General features: G+C 44.2%; 1 protein-coding gene across 2 annotated transcripts in view; it reads right to left on the bottom strand.

Annotated features, from left to right (window-relative positions):
- SLC6A4 (solute carrier family 6 member 4) overlaps window positions 1-12768 on the bottom strand; it is a 35817-nt gene extending 23049 nt beyond the window's left edge. For both annotated transcript variants that reach the window (XM_081945428.1, XM_081945427.1), the window contains exons 1-4: window positions 12487-12768; window positions 6145-6729; window positions 3346-3480; window positions 6-225 (exon numbers count right to left, since the gene is read on the bottom strand). In XM_081945428.1, the coding sequence (XP_081801554.1) occupies window positions 6-225; window positions 3346-3480; window positions 6145-6729; window positions 12487-12529 (983 nt within the window). In that variant the 5' untranslated portion in view covers window positions 12530-12768. The remainder of the gene's footprint in view (window positions 1-5; window positions 226-3345; window positions 3481-6144; window positions 6730-12486) is intronic.
- Between the last annotated feature and the right edge of the window lie 301 nt (window positions 12769-13069).

The raw sequence follows: 13069 nt of genomic DNA, 5'->3' as shown, positions 1-13069 counted from the left end.
CTTACGTATAGAATTCTTCGGCCGGCGAGGAGGAGTTGGCTGTCCAAGCGATGCTCTGGTTGGAGAAGTAGTTCAGGCAATTGGGAGTGTTCCAGCTGTTCTCGCAGCTGACCCAGGGCAGCTCGTGGCGGAAGGAGGAGACGAGGTAATACAAAGCCCATGCCATGATGGTGTTGTAGTAGGAGGCCACGTAGAAGGCGATGATGCAGATGGCGTAGCCGATGCCTGCAAAGGGACGCAAAGTGAGGAAGGAGAAGGAAGCTATTTTGATTGTATTTCCTCCACCCAAATACAGGGGTGAAATCTAAAGCTTTTTTTCACTACTGGTTCTGTGGGCGTGGCTTGGTGTGGGCGTGGCTTGGTGGTAGTGGTGGTGGGGTCATGTGACTGGGTGGCCTTGCCTATGTAGTCATGTGACCGGAGGATCAAAAGAAAGAAACTCGCTTTAACAATATCCTGGTGGAGCAGGGGGTTGGACTAGATGACCTCTAGGTCCTTTCCAGCCCTGGATTATCCTCTGAAGCTGCGTTTAGTGCCAGGGTTCCTTCCTCTCCTTTTTTCCTCCCTCCCTCCTTTTCTTTCTTTCCCTTTCTTTTTCTCTCTGTGTCTCCCTCTCTCTCTCTTCCTTTTTATTTCTCTTTCTTTCTTTCTCTTTCTTTCTCTCTCTTTCTTTCTCTCTTTCTTCCTTTCTCTCTTTCTTCCTTTCTCTTCTCTTTCTCTTTCTCTCTTTCTCTTTCTTTCTTTCTTTCTCTTTCTTTCTTTCTCTTTCTTTCTTTCTCTCCCTCTCTTTCTTTCTCTCTTTCTCAGCACTCCACCCACCTCCCCGTCTTTGGCCTAGCACAGAAGCCTGCTGGGAGCAAAAACGGAAGCTCCGCACACCTCCCCCCTCCCCGCGTTTCTGGAGAACCTGTAGTAGAAAAAAATGCTTTAAAAGTTTTTTTTTTAAGTTCCAAAGATTAGCTGTGCAACGTGCAATCGTTGGAACTTTTTTTAAAAAAAAAACCTTTTTTTTTTAGTATTTTTTTACAACCGGTTTGGGCGAACTGGCCCGAACTGGTAGCATGTCACCCCTGCCCAAATAAGCAAGGATTGACCTCAGACAAACCATCGAGCAGAAAACAGTGTCTCCATCAAGGAACTCTAGACCAGTTCTCGAATACAGCTCATCTGCTTGGACTTTAACACAATCGAGAGACTCAAGAGGTATTTCACGAGGAGAGTCCTCCACTCCTCTGCTCACAAGAGAATCCCTGGTGCCACCAGGCTCGAAATTTTGGGCTTAGACAATTTAGAACTACACAGCCTTCGGTCTGACCTAAGCGTAGCACACAAAATTGTCTGCAACAACGTCCTACCTGTCAATGATTACTTCAGCTTCAACCTCAATGATACACAGGCACACAATCGATACAAACTCAAGGTCAACTGCTCCAAACTCGATGGCAGAAAAGACGGCTTCAGCCACAGAGTGGTCGACGCCTGGAATGCTCTACCTGACTCCGTTGTTACATCCTCAAACCCCTCCATAGCTTCAACCTTGAACTGTCCACCGTGGACCTCACCCCATTCCTAAGAGGTCCTTAAAGGGGTGTGTGCATAAGTGCATAAGCGCACCAGTATGCCTACCTTTCCTGTCCTAATATTCTCTTGTATTCGTATCGATTTCCTGTATTCGTAACCATGTCTATCCTTATATCTGTTATCTAATTCATGCTTGATGAAATAAAGTAAAGTAAAGTAAAATAAAATAAATGTAAAGGTAAATAAAATAAATGAAAAGTAAAGTAAAGTAAAATAAAATAATAAAATAAGGCAAAGCTAAGCAAAGCAAATTATCAAGGAGAAAAGCACGCTGCCCCCGCACTGACCAGGGGAAGCCATGAGTACCTAAACTAGCAACCTTGCTCCCCTGCAGTTGGGTTGTTGGGTCATGAAATGTCTGTAGGAAAACCACTAATCTCAGAGAGCACAAAAGACCCCACAGTCATCCTCCTTCACCTCCTCCTCCTTTTCCTCCTCCCCTTCCCCTTCTTCCTCCTCCTCCACAAACCCCCCTTCCTTCTGACACTGATGATGTTTCCTAGTTTGGTCATGAAACGTCTGCAAGAAAAACCCCAAGTTCAGAGAGCACTAAGGACCCCACATCCTCCTCTTCCTCTTCCTCCTCCTTCTCAAGCCACCCACCCCTTCCTTCTAGCACTGATACTGCTACCTAGTTGGGTAATGAAACAACTGCAAGAAAACTATCACCACTCAGAGACCCCACAGTGGTCTCCTTCCTCCTCCTCCTCCTTTCTGAGAACCCCACTTGCTTGTAGGACTGATGCTGTTACCTAGTTGGGTCATGAAATGTCTTCAAACACCCCCCCCCCCGCAAACTCAGAGAGCACCAAGGAGCTCACAGTCACTGTCCTCCTCCCCCTCCCCTCCTTCTCCACAAACCCCCTCCCTTCTAGCACTGATGATGCTACCTAGTTGGGTTATGAAACATCTGCAAGAAATCCCCCAAGCCAAGGATCCCAGAGTCATCTTCTCCTTCTCCTCCTACTCAAGTCCCCCTTCCTTCTAGCACTGATGAAGTTACTTAGCAGGTCCTGAAATGTCTGCAAGAAAACCCACAAGCTCAGAGAACATCAAGGACCCCACAGTCGCCCTCCTCCTCCTCTTTCTCCTTCCTTTTCTCCTCCTCCTCCTCCTCTTCTCCACAAACCCGTCTTTCTAGCATTGATTGTTAGGGATGTAACCCTAGGCTTGGCTTGACAATGTATATAAGCTATGATTACTTTATTGTTACTTTAAATGCTTAAGAGATGTAATTGGTTTGTTACCTCAAGCAGCCATAAGAGGGAGCCAGAATGGCTGTTAGCTCTCTCTGTTTTGTTAGAAGCTGATCGGTGTATATTGAGGTTTTGTGGTTTGCTACTGTTTAGCTATACTTTGTGTGTTAGACTGACTATTTTGATAACTGAATTACTGAACCGTGTATGACTTGGACTGTTAATCGGACTCTGAATACTTCTATATTTCTACATAGTAAACCACTATATTTTTATACTATTCAGTGTCTCTGTATGCTGGTTTGTGCGTGTTATTCCATATCACTCTCATTACGCTTCTCTGCATACTCGCTCTCCCAACCGGGAGCTTAATTACTTAACACTGATGATGTTACCTGGATGGGTCATGAAACGTCTGCAAGGAAACAACCCAGCTCAGAGAGCACTAAGGACCTCACCGTTCAACCCTGAGCCACAGAGATTCTCTCCTCTTGGTCTTTCCACTCTTTTCTGCATTCACCCCTGCCACACATCCCATAATACTACCAGCCCTGCTCCCCTGAATTACCTTTGAAGATGGGGCAGATCTTCCTCCATACGGAGATGCAGCCATGGCGGTGATACTGGCCCAGTGCCAGCTCCATGTAGAAGAGAGGGATTCCCCCAAAGACGGCCATGATTGTGTAGGGTATGAGGAAGGCCCCTAGGCGAAAGGACAGGATTAGAAGGGGGTTGGACTAGAAGACCTCCAGCGGTCCCTTCCAACGCTGTTATTCTGTATTGCAAACACAGGTAGTCCTCAACTTACAACCATTCACTTAGGGACCGTCCAAAGGTACAGCGGCACTGAAAAAAAGCGACTTATGGCCATTTTTCACAGTTACGACCTTTGTAGTAGGGGTGTCAAACTCTTATTGAGGGCCACATCAGGGTTGTGTTTGACACTTTTTATTTCTACATTTATTAAGAATAGAATAGAATAGCAGAGTTGGAAGGGACCTTGGAGGTCTTCTAGTCCAACCCCCTGCCTAGGCAGGAAACCCTATACCGTTTCAGACAAATAGCTATCCAACATCTTCTTAAAGACTTCCAGTGTTGGGGCATTCACAACTTCTGGTGGCAAGCTGTTCCACCGATTAATTGTTCTCACATCTTTTCTACATCGTGGTGACCATTTTGTTCTGTTCTATTCTATTCTTTCCTTGTTGTGTTCTATTCTATTCTATTCTAAATCTATTCAGGAAATTCCTCCTCAGTTCTAAGTTGCTTCTCTCCTTGATTAGTTTCCATCCATTGCTTCTTGTTCTACCCTCAGGTGCCTTGGAGAATAGTTTGACTCCCTCTTCTTTGTGGCAACCCCTGAGATATTGGAAGACTGCTATCCTGTCTCCCCTGGTCCTTCTTTCTATTAAACTAGACATCCCCAGTTCCTGCAACCGTTCTTCATATGTTTTAGCCTCATCATTTTATACCCCATTGTTTAATAGTCAATTGCTTTTCCAGGCAGAAAATCTATTTATACTATTGTATTTTTTATTAATCAACTAATAGTAAAAATACCATTGCATAAATAGCATGATAATACAAGGCCTAACAGGTACTTTTCCAGGATAGTAATTCAATACAATACAATACAATAGCAGAGTTGGAAGGGACCTTGGAGGTCTTCTAGTCCAACCCCCTGCCTAGTAAATAGTAAATAGAATAGTAAATAGAAATGTCTGTCAATTCAGAAAAATGGTTGAAGCACAAAGAAGAGGAGATAGGAGGGGAACTGGCAAGGAACAGAGATGAGAAACAAGTAGTAGAAAAAGAAGAAAAAGAAACAAAAATAATGTGATTGAGATTTACAGAGGCATAGAAAGAGTAGAGAGGAAAAAAAGGAAAATGGTATCCAAAAAAGAAATTAGCCAAATTTTTTTAAAAAATGAAATATGTTAATCATGGCATGCAGCTAATTAAGATGTGTGCGAACTATACTAATATTATTAATTGCGCAAATGAATTAAGTACAATGTTGATTATATAAAAAAAACTGAACTTGGAGATACCCGTTACTTATAGGAAATAGATGGAAATGATCAATTTGCTTTATTTTTAAAGGGAGAAAAAAATGACGTGCTTTATGTATATTAAAAAAAATTTAAATGTAAAGCTGGAATAAAATAATACGGCTAAAATGGGAAATGGAAATATAATGTAAAATGAATTACTGTATGTGTGAAAATGATAAAAGGGGGGGGGGGGAAACCGGACTACACTCTGTTTACAAAATAATTTTAAATATGTAACAAAAAATAAAAAACCTGGTTCGGGAAAAAAAGAAATGTCTGTCAATTATAGATTGTTGATTGCAGATTAAACGGACCTACAGTATGTAAAATCTGGCATTAAACTGTAGTATTAACATAGGAAGGAATCATTGCAATCCAGTCCAATCCAGTCTTCCTGCAGTACTCTTCCGGGACAAAAACGGACTGCACAGAGACCTCCCGGGAGAACTGAAGAAGCTCCTTGGATGAGAAGGGAAACGTCTTCAAAGAAAAACCAAGGAAGTCCAGTTGCCTCTTGAAAAAAAGCTCCTTTGGGACAAACAGGACGTGAAGGACGGAGAACCTCTACAGATTCTCAGGGGCTGCCCCAAAGAAGAGGGAGTCAATCTATTCTCCAAAGCCCCTGAAGGCAGGACAAGAAGCAATGGGTGGAAACTAATCAAGGAGAGAAGCAACCTGGAGTTAAGGAGAAACTTCCTAACAGTGAGGAGAATTAGCCAGTGGAACAGTTGGCCACCAGAAGTTGTGGATGCTCCATCAACTGGACTTTTTAAGAAACTAGAAAGTTGCTTGTCTGAAATGGTATAGGGTCTCCTGCCAGAGCAGCGGGTTGGACTAGAAGACCTCCAAGGTCCCTTCCAACTCTGTTATTGTGTTATATTCTGTTAAAGCATATGAAGAATGGTTGCAGGAACTGGGTATGTCTAGTTTAATGGAAAGAAGGACTAGGGGAGACATGATAGCAGTCTTCCAATATCTCAGGGGTTGCCACAAAGAAGAGGGAGTCAAACTATTTTCCAAGGCACCTGAGGGTAGAACAAGAAGCAATGGGTGGAAACTAATCAAGGAGAGAAGCAACTTAGAACTGAGGAGAAACTTCCTGACAGTTAGAACAATTAATCAGTGGAACAGAAGTTGCCTCCAGAAGTTGTGGGTGCTTCATCACGGGAGGCTTTTAAAAAGAGATTGGACAACCATTATCCATGATAGTTTAGGATCTCCTGCCTGAACAGGGGGTTAGACTAGAAGACCTCCGAGGTCCCTTCCAACTCCATTCCTCTACCTTCAATGTTCTTTCAAGCACTGGAACTCACCTCCTCCATTTTGGTAACATATGTACGGAAAGCGCCAAACGTTACCCAGGTCCACCGCGTAGCCGATGACCGAGAGTAGAAAGTCCATTTTTTTACTCCAGGTTTCCCTCTCCCGCTGTTCCATCAAGGGCAGTTGTGGTCCTTCCACTGTGAAGGTGGCGGTGGTCGGCGGGACAGGTGAGGGTCCCGAGGCGAGGGCCAGGGAGTCTCCTGCTGCCTTGCCAACACCGAGCGGGCTCTGGGCTCCGGAGAAGCCATTGGACACCGGACTGGTGGCCCGATTTTCCCCGTGGATGGCTGGGTTGGGTTTCTGGACCCCATCGGTCAGTTCCAAGGTCGTCTCGTTGGCTTTGTCCAGGAGATGCCGGTTCTCCGTGCAATCGCTTCCATCTTTGCAGTCCGAAGGCCCCTTCGGGGAGGGGAGAGGCTGGGTCTCTTCCTTGGAGACTGTGTCCTCCATCCCACTGGTTAGATGACCCCCGTCCACTTGTCCATGGGCCGCTGGCTGCAGATGGTCTGGAGAAGATCCCGGGGACTGCAACTCCACGCTAGGAGAGGTTGGTAAACACACAGCGCCTGTAGTTGCTGTCGTGGAGACAAAATAACATACAGAGGTTATTACACCGACTACAACCACAACCAAAGCCCACATTTCCGTGGCTAAGAGAGGCGGTGAGTTCCGTCCCATTTTACGACCTTGCTTGCCAATGCCGTTAAGTGAATCATTGCCATTTGTTAAGGTAGTCACCTGGCTGTTAAGTGAAGTTAAGCTTCATCCCTGGAGGTTTTTAAGAAAAGACTGGACAGTCACTTGTCTGAAGTGGTATTGGGTCTCCTTCTTGAGCAGGGGGCTGGACTAGAAGACCTCCAAGGTCCCTTCCAGCCCTATGATTCCATTACAATCAGTGGAACATCTGCCAGATGTTGTGGGTGCTCCACCACTGGAGGTTTTTAAGAAGACACTGGACAGCCACTTCTCTCAAATTCTACAAGGTCTCCTGCTTGACCAGGGGTTGGACTAGAAGACCTCCAAGGTCGCTTTTCCGGCTCTATTCTGATTCTGAATCTGGCTTCCCCGTGGTCTTTGCTCATCAGAAGGTCGCAATCACATTGCGGCCAGGATACAGCGACCGTCATAACTAAGAGTCAGTGGCCCAGCATTCTGAATCAGTCATAAGTATGAAAAACGGTCGTAAGTCCCTTTTTGGAGTGCCATTGACTGCTTTGAAATGAAGCGTTGTGGGTCAACACTGTCAAACTATTTATTAAGGCTGCCTTACTATCAGTCTTCTCATCGTCCCTATCCCCCATCTCCTCCCTCTTATGATTGCAGGACTGTAACTTAGTTGCTTGTATCCTTATGATTTATATGGATATTGATTGTTTCCTAGTTACTTATTTGTACCCTGTGACTATCATTAAGTGCTGTACCTTATGATACTTAATTAATGTTATCTTTTCTTTTATGTACACTGAGAGTATCTGCACCGAAGACAAATTCCTTCTGTGTCCAATCACACTTGGCCAATAAAATAATTCTATTCTATTCCCTTATTCCCTTATTCCCTTATTCCCTTATTCCCTTATTTCCTATTCTCTATTCTATTCTATTCTATTCTGTTCCGTTCCGTTCCATTTCCTATCCTATCCTATTCTATTCCAGTCCAGTCCAGTCCAGTCCAGTCCAGTCCATATTGTATTGTATTGTATTGTAATGTATTATATTCCATTCCATTCCATATTCTGTTCTATTCCATTCCATATTTTACTCCATTCCATTACAATATTCTATTCTATTCCATTCCATTCCATTTCCTATTCTATTCTATTCTATTCCAGTCCAGTCCAGTCCAGTCCAGTCCATATTGTATTGTATTGTATTGTATTGTATTGTATTCCATTCCATTCCATTCCATATTCTATTCTATTCCATTCCATATTTTACTCCATTCCATTACAATATTCTATTCTATTCTTATTCTATTCTATTCTATTCCATTCCATTCCATATTTTATTCTATTTTGTTCCGTTCCATTCCATTCCATATTCTATTCCATTCTAGTCTAGTCTAGTCTAGTCTAGTCCAGTCCATATTCTATTCTATTCTATTCTATTCTATTCTATTCTATTCTATTCTATTTTGGGAGCTGACTCAGCCTATGGTGTGCTTGATACAGCAGAGAGGTAAAAAAAGTCAAGATGGCGGCTTCAGTTGGACTGTTGTGGCCGTCATTGGGTTTTAATTTTACCTTCCACTGTAGATGTTCCTGCAGTGGAGGGTAATAAAAGATAAGAGATAATAAAAACGTTATCTCGTGTTTTTTGCCACTTCTCCAAGCACGGAAAAAGGTAACTACAGCTTTGTTTATTTTTTTAAATTGCAATTAAGTCAGCAATCTCTTCATTCTCCATAAACAGAGGAAGAATCAACCGTGGAGGCTTTTCTTTGGACGGCTTTATTAACTTTATATGTTTCCTTTCTCTTTAGCCTTAGAATAGAACAAAACAGAACAGAACAGAATAGAATATGGGAATAGAACAGAAAAATAGAATATAAGAACAGAACAGACTATGGAAATAATAGAATAGAAAACAGAATAGAATGGAATGGAATCTGAAAGGGACCTTGGAGGTCCTCTAGTCCAGCCCCCCACTCAAGCAGGAGGCCGCCCAACGTTACCAGGCTCTTGTTGCTTTGCAATCAGGAACCAAAATATATAGATTGAGTCCTCAATTTACGACCCCTTTTGGAACCTGAGCTTCCATTTATAAGCCAGGCAGTCGTTAAGCAAATCACACCTGATTTTATGACCATTTTCACTGCAGTCATTAAGCAAATCCGGCTTCCCCCATTGGCTTTGCTTGCTGGGAACTGGCCGGGAAGGTTTACTGCCTGAGCAGAGGGTTGGACTAGATGATCTTGAAGGTCCCAACTCTGTTACTCTGTTATTCTTGCTTCGTAATGGAAATTTTGGTCCCCATTGTGTCCATAACTTGAGGACTATCTGTACAGGTGATCCTTGACTTACAACAGTTCATTTAGTGATCGTTCAAAGTTACAAGGGAGCTGAAAAAAACTGACTTATGACCGTTTCTCACACTTATGACCATTGCAGCATCCCCATGGTCATGTGAGTTAAATTCGGGTGCTTGACTACAAACTCACATTTATGACAGCTGCAATGAAAGTCGTAAAATGGGTCAAAACTCACTTAACAACATAAATTTTGGGCCCAATTGGGGTCCTACGTTGAGGACTAGCCGCACTGAAAAAAATGACTTATACCCATTTTTCACACTTATGACCGTTGCGGCATCCCCACAATCACGTGATTTACATTCAGACACTTGGCAATTGATTCACATTTATGACGGTCGCAGTGTCCCAGGGTCACGTGATCCCCTCTTGCGACCGTCTGACCAGCAGAGTCGAGGGAGGAAGGAAGATTCAAGTGTAGCTAACTTAACACCGGCTGTGATTCACTTAACAAAAGTTGTAAAATGGAGCAAACCCTTAAAACTCTCCTAACTAATGTCTCACTGAGCAACATAAATTTTAGGCTCAGTTTTGATCGTAAACCAAGGACCACCCGTTTTGCATTCCCACCCCGAGGAGTTTCCTGATGCCAAACGTTGTTTCTTGCATCTTTTCAAACCAACATTTTGGTGTCAAACAGGACTCAGACATGCTGTTTCCCTTGCTCCAACATAATCTTGAGATCTAGCACCTTACATTTAAATCCAGCCATCTCCAGGGCACCAAGTTGGCTGGGGACAGACTGGTGGTTTTGCAAAGCTCAAAGGATGGTTATCTCCAGCAGGGGAAAAAATTCCACCCCAGTCGGCGGCTGAGACCGAAATCTTTTGGCGTCAGCTTCTTTTTCTTAACTGTTATTTTTCCCCCGTTTTCTGGCCAGATGGTCAAATGTCAGGTTTATTTAACCTTTCCGCCGCCCTTGTTTTCTGCCTGCATTTGATTATTTTGATTGCATTTTATTTGCCTTGGATGCTTCCAAACTCCAGAAGGAAACGGCCCCAAAACGCTTATAACAAAGACGTTGTGCATAAACAACTGCACGCAAGGCACCTTTCAACCCTGGAACTGCCTGCCACATGATAGCAGATAGCAGTCTTCCAATATCTCAGGGGTTGCCCCAAAGAAGATTTGGGGGTCAAGCTATTCTCCAAGGCACCTGAGGGTAGAACAAGAAGCAATGGGTGGAAACTAATCAAGGAGAGAAGCAACTTAGAACTGAGGAGAAACTTCCTGACAGTTAGAACAATTAATCAGTGGAACAGAAGTTGCCTCCAGAGGTTGTGAATGCCCCAACACTGGAAGTCTTTAAGAAGATGTTGGATAGCTATTTGTCTGAAACGGTATAGGGTTTCCTGGCTAGGCAGGGGGTTGGACTAGAAGACCTCCAAGGTCCCTTCCAACTCTGCTGTTGCATTGTATTGTATTGTATGATAGCTGAATCAAAACGGCCAAACTTTTCGTCGTGAAGCAAGGCACTCGTTCAGTGAGTTTGGACTCGTTTTGCGATCTTTTTGGCCACAGTGGTTAAATGAATCACTTGGTTGTTAAGTGAATCTGGATTCCCCCAATTGACTTTGCTGGTCAAAAGGTCGCAAAAGGGGATACGGCAACCGCCATAAATACGAGTCAGTGGTGTCTGGATTTTGATCACGCGACCCTGGAAAATGATGCAATGGTGGTGTGAAAAATAGTTGTAGGTCGCTTTTTCAGTGTTGTTGTAACTTTGAATGGTCATTAAATGAACCATTGTAATTTGAGGTCTATCTGTGTGCAAAGAGCCCACATTCAAAAATCAGATCAACTTCCTGAATTTTGCTTTTTTTAAAGTCACCGGATGACAAGACATTCGCTTTGGCAATAATCATGAGATCTAGCACCTTAGTCTATAGGAAACAAACCAACCCCCGAAGGCAAAATAATACAACTTAATGACTGCAGCTGGGATCAGAATTTCCATTACGGGTATTACTCGACTTACAACCGTTCATTTAGTGACCGTCTGAAGTTACAACGGGACTGAAGTAAGGGACTTATGACCGCTTTTCACACTTACGGCCGTTGCGGCATTCCTGGGGTGACCTGATCAAAATTCAGACACTTGGCGACTGACTCATATTTATGACCGTCACAGTGTCCTGGGGTCATGTGATCCCCTTTTGCGACTCTTGTGACAAGGCGAATCAACAGGGAAGCCGGATTCACTTAATGACCATATTCCTCATTTAACAACTGCTGTGGTTCAGTTAACAATGGTGGCAAGAATGTCGTAAAATGAGGAAAAACTCATGTAACAACTGTACGTCAGGGACTAATTGTAATTCTCTACTTTTTCAGAGGGTTTTGTTAAGTCCCTTGTTAAGAAAATACAGGTATTTTTTCCTTGCCACAATGGGTCAAAAAAGTCAAGATGGCAGCCGGGACAACATGGTCAAACCTCAGCCAGTATAAAACAAAATATCTTGACTTTTTTGACCTCCTTTCCACGGATAGCCCTGATGTAGAGAGTGAGACAGCTTGGTCTTGTCTCTTTAGGCATGAAAATCAATTGGATGACTTTGGGCCAACCACCAGGCGACAGTGAGTTCTAGTCCTGCCTTAGATACGAAAGCCAGCTGAGTGACTTTGGATCAATCACCAGGAGACAGTGAGTTCTGGTCCTGCCTTAAGTACGAAAGCTAATTGGATGACTTTGGTCCAATCACCAGGCGACTGAGTTCTAGTTCCACTTAGGCATGAAATCTAATTGGATGACTTTGGTACAATCACCAGGCGACAGTGAGTTCTAGTGCCGCCTTAGGCATGAAAGCCAATTGGATGACGTTGGGGCAATCACCAGGCGACAGTGAGTTCTAGTCCTGCCTTAGGTACGAAAGCTAATTGGATGACTTTGGTCCAATCACCAGGCGACTGAGTTCTAGTTCCACTTAGGCATGAAAGCCAATTGGATGACGTTGGGGCAATCACCAGGCGACGGTGAGTTCTAGTGCCGCCTTAGGCATGAAATCTAATTGGATGGCTTTGAGCCAATCACCAGGCGACGGTGAGTTCTAGTGCCGCCTTAGGCATGAAATCTAATTGGATGGCTTTGAGCCAATCACCAGGCGATGGTGAGTTCTAGTGCCGCCTTAGGAATCAAAGCAGGCCAGGTGAGTTCTAGTCACCTCACAGGGTTGTTCTTAGGTGTTAAACGGGTACATCGGATACGTTCGCTACCTTGAATTATCCATAAAGACAGAACGCACATAAATGGATACAGATCAATAAAAAGATCAATAAACAAGATAATAAATACACCGCAACTTGCCTGTCCTGTCCTTGTCTCGCCACACCTTCTGAACCCAGCCCATGAGGGAATCCTCCTTTCTCCCCGGCCTACCCTGCAAGGCTGTTGGGAAGACCACAGACGGGGACAAAGCCAATTCCTTCGATTAATTGCTGGCTCTGCAATCCTCCCCCCCTCCAAAATCCGCCCTGCCCGGCAGGTGTAAAGAGAAGGGAGGTTTGATCCTGTCTTGATCCTGGAGCTCCCAGGAAGAGCCGGGCGTGGGAGTCTCTGCCGAAGCTGGCTTACTAAACCTGTCGCAATGTACAAACCTTGGTTAATCATCAACCATCATTCGCCCAAGATGGGTGCTTTTTACGGCACACACCTCTTAGGCACAAATCAGAAAACCCATTCGTGCCAGATCTTGCGCCTGGTTTTTATGCGGCCTGGAGGACTTTACACCTCTGAGCAGGCACGAGAAAGTGGTGTAAGAACTGACCCACAGCTCATGCCAAGACCGGCCCTCGTTTTGCACACACCGTTCTGGGAGTTGACGTCCTCACCTCTTCAAGCTGCCAAGGTTGGGAACGGCTGCTTCGACATCCCCCAGCTAGTGTGTAAG

This window comes from Natrix helvetica, assembly GCF_964273705.1.
Source record: "Natrix helvetica genome assembly, chromosome: 2".
NCBI lineage: Eukaryota > Metazoa > Chordata > Lepidosauria > Squamata > Natricidae > Natrix > Natrix helvetica.
The sequence above is the reverse complement of the archived record's forward strand: the minus strand, read 5'-3'. Positions and strand labels throughout refer to the sequence as shown.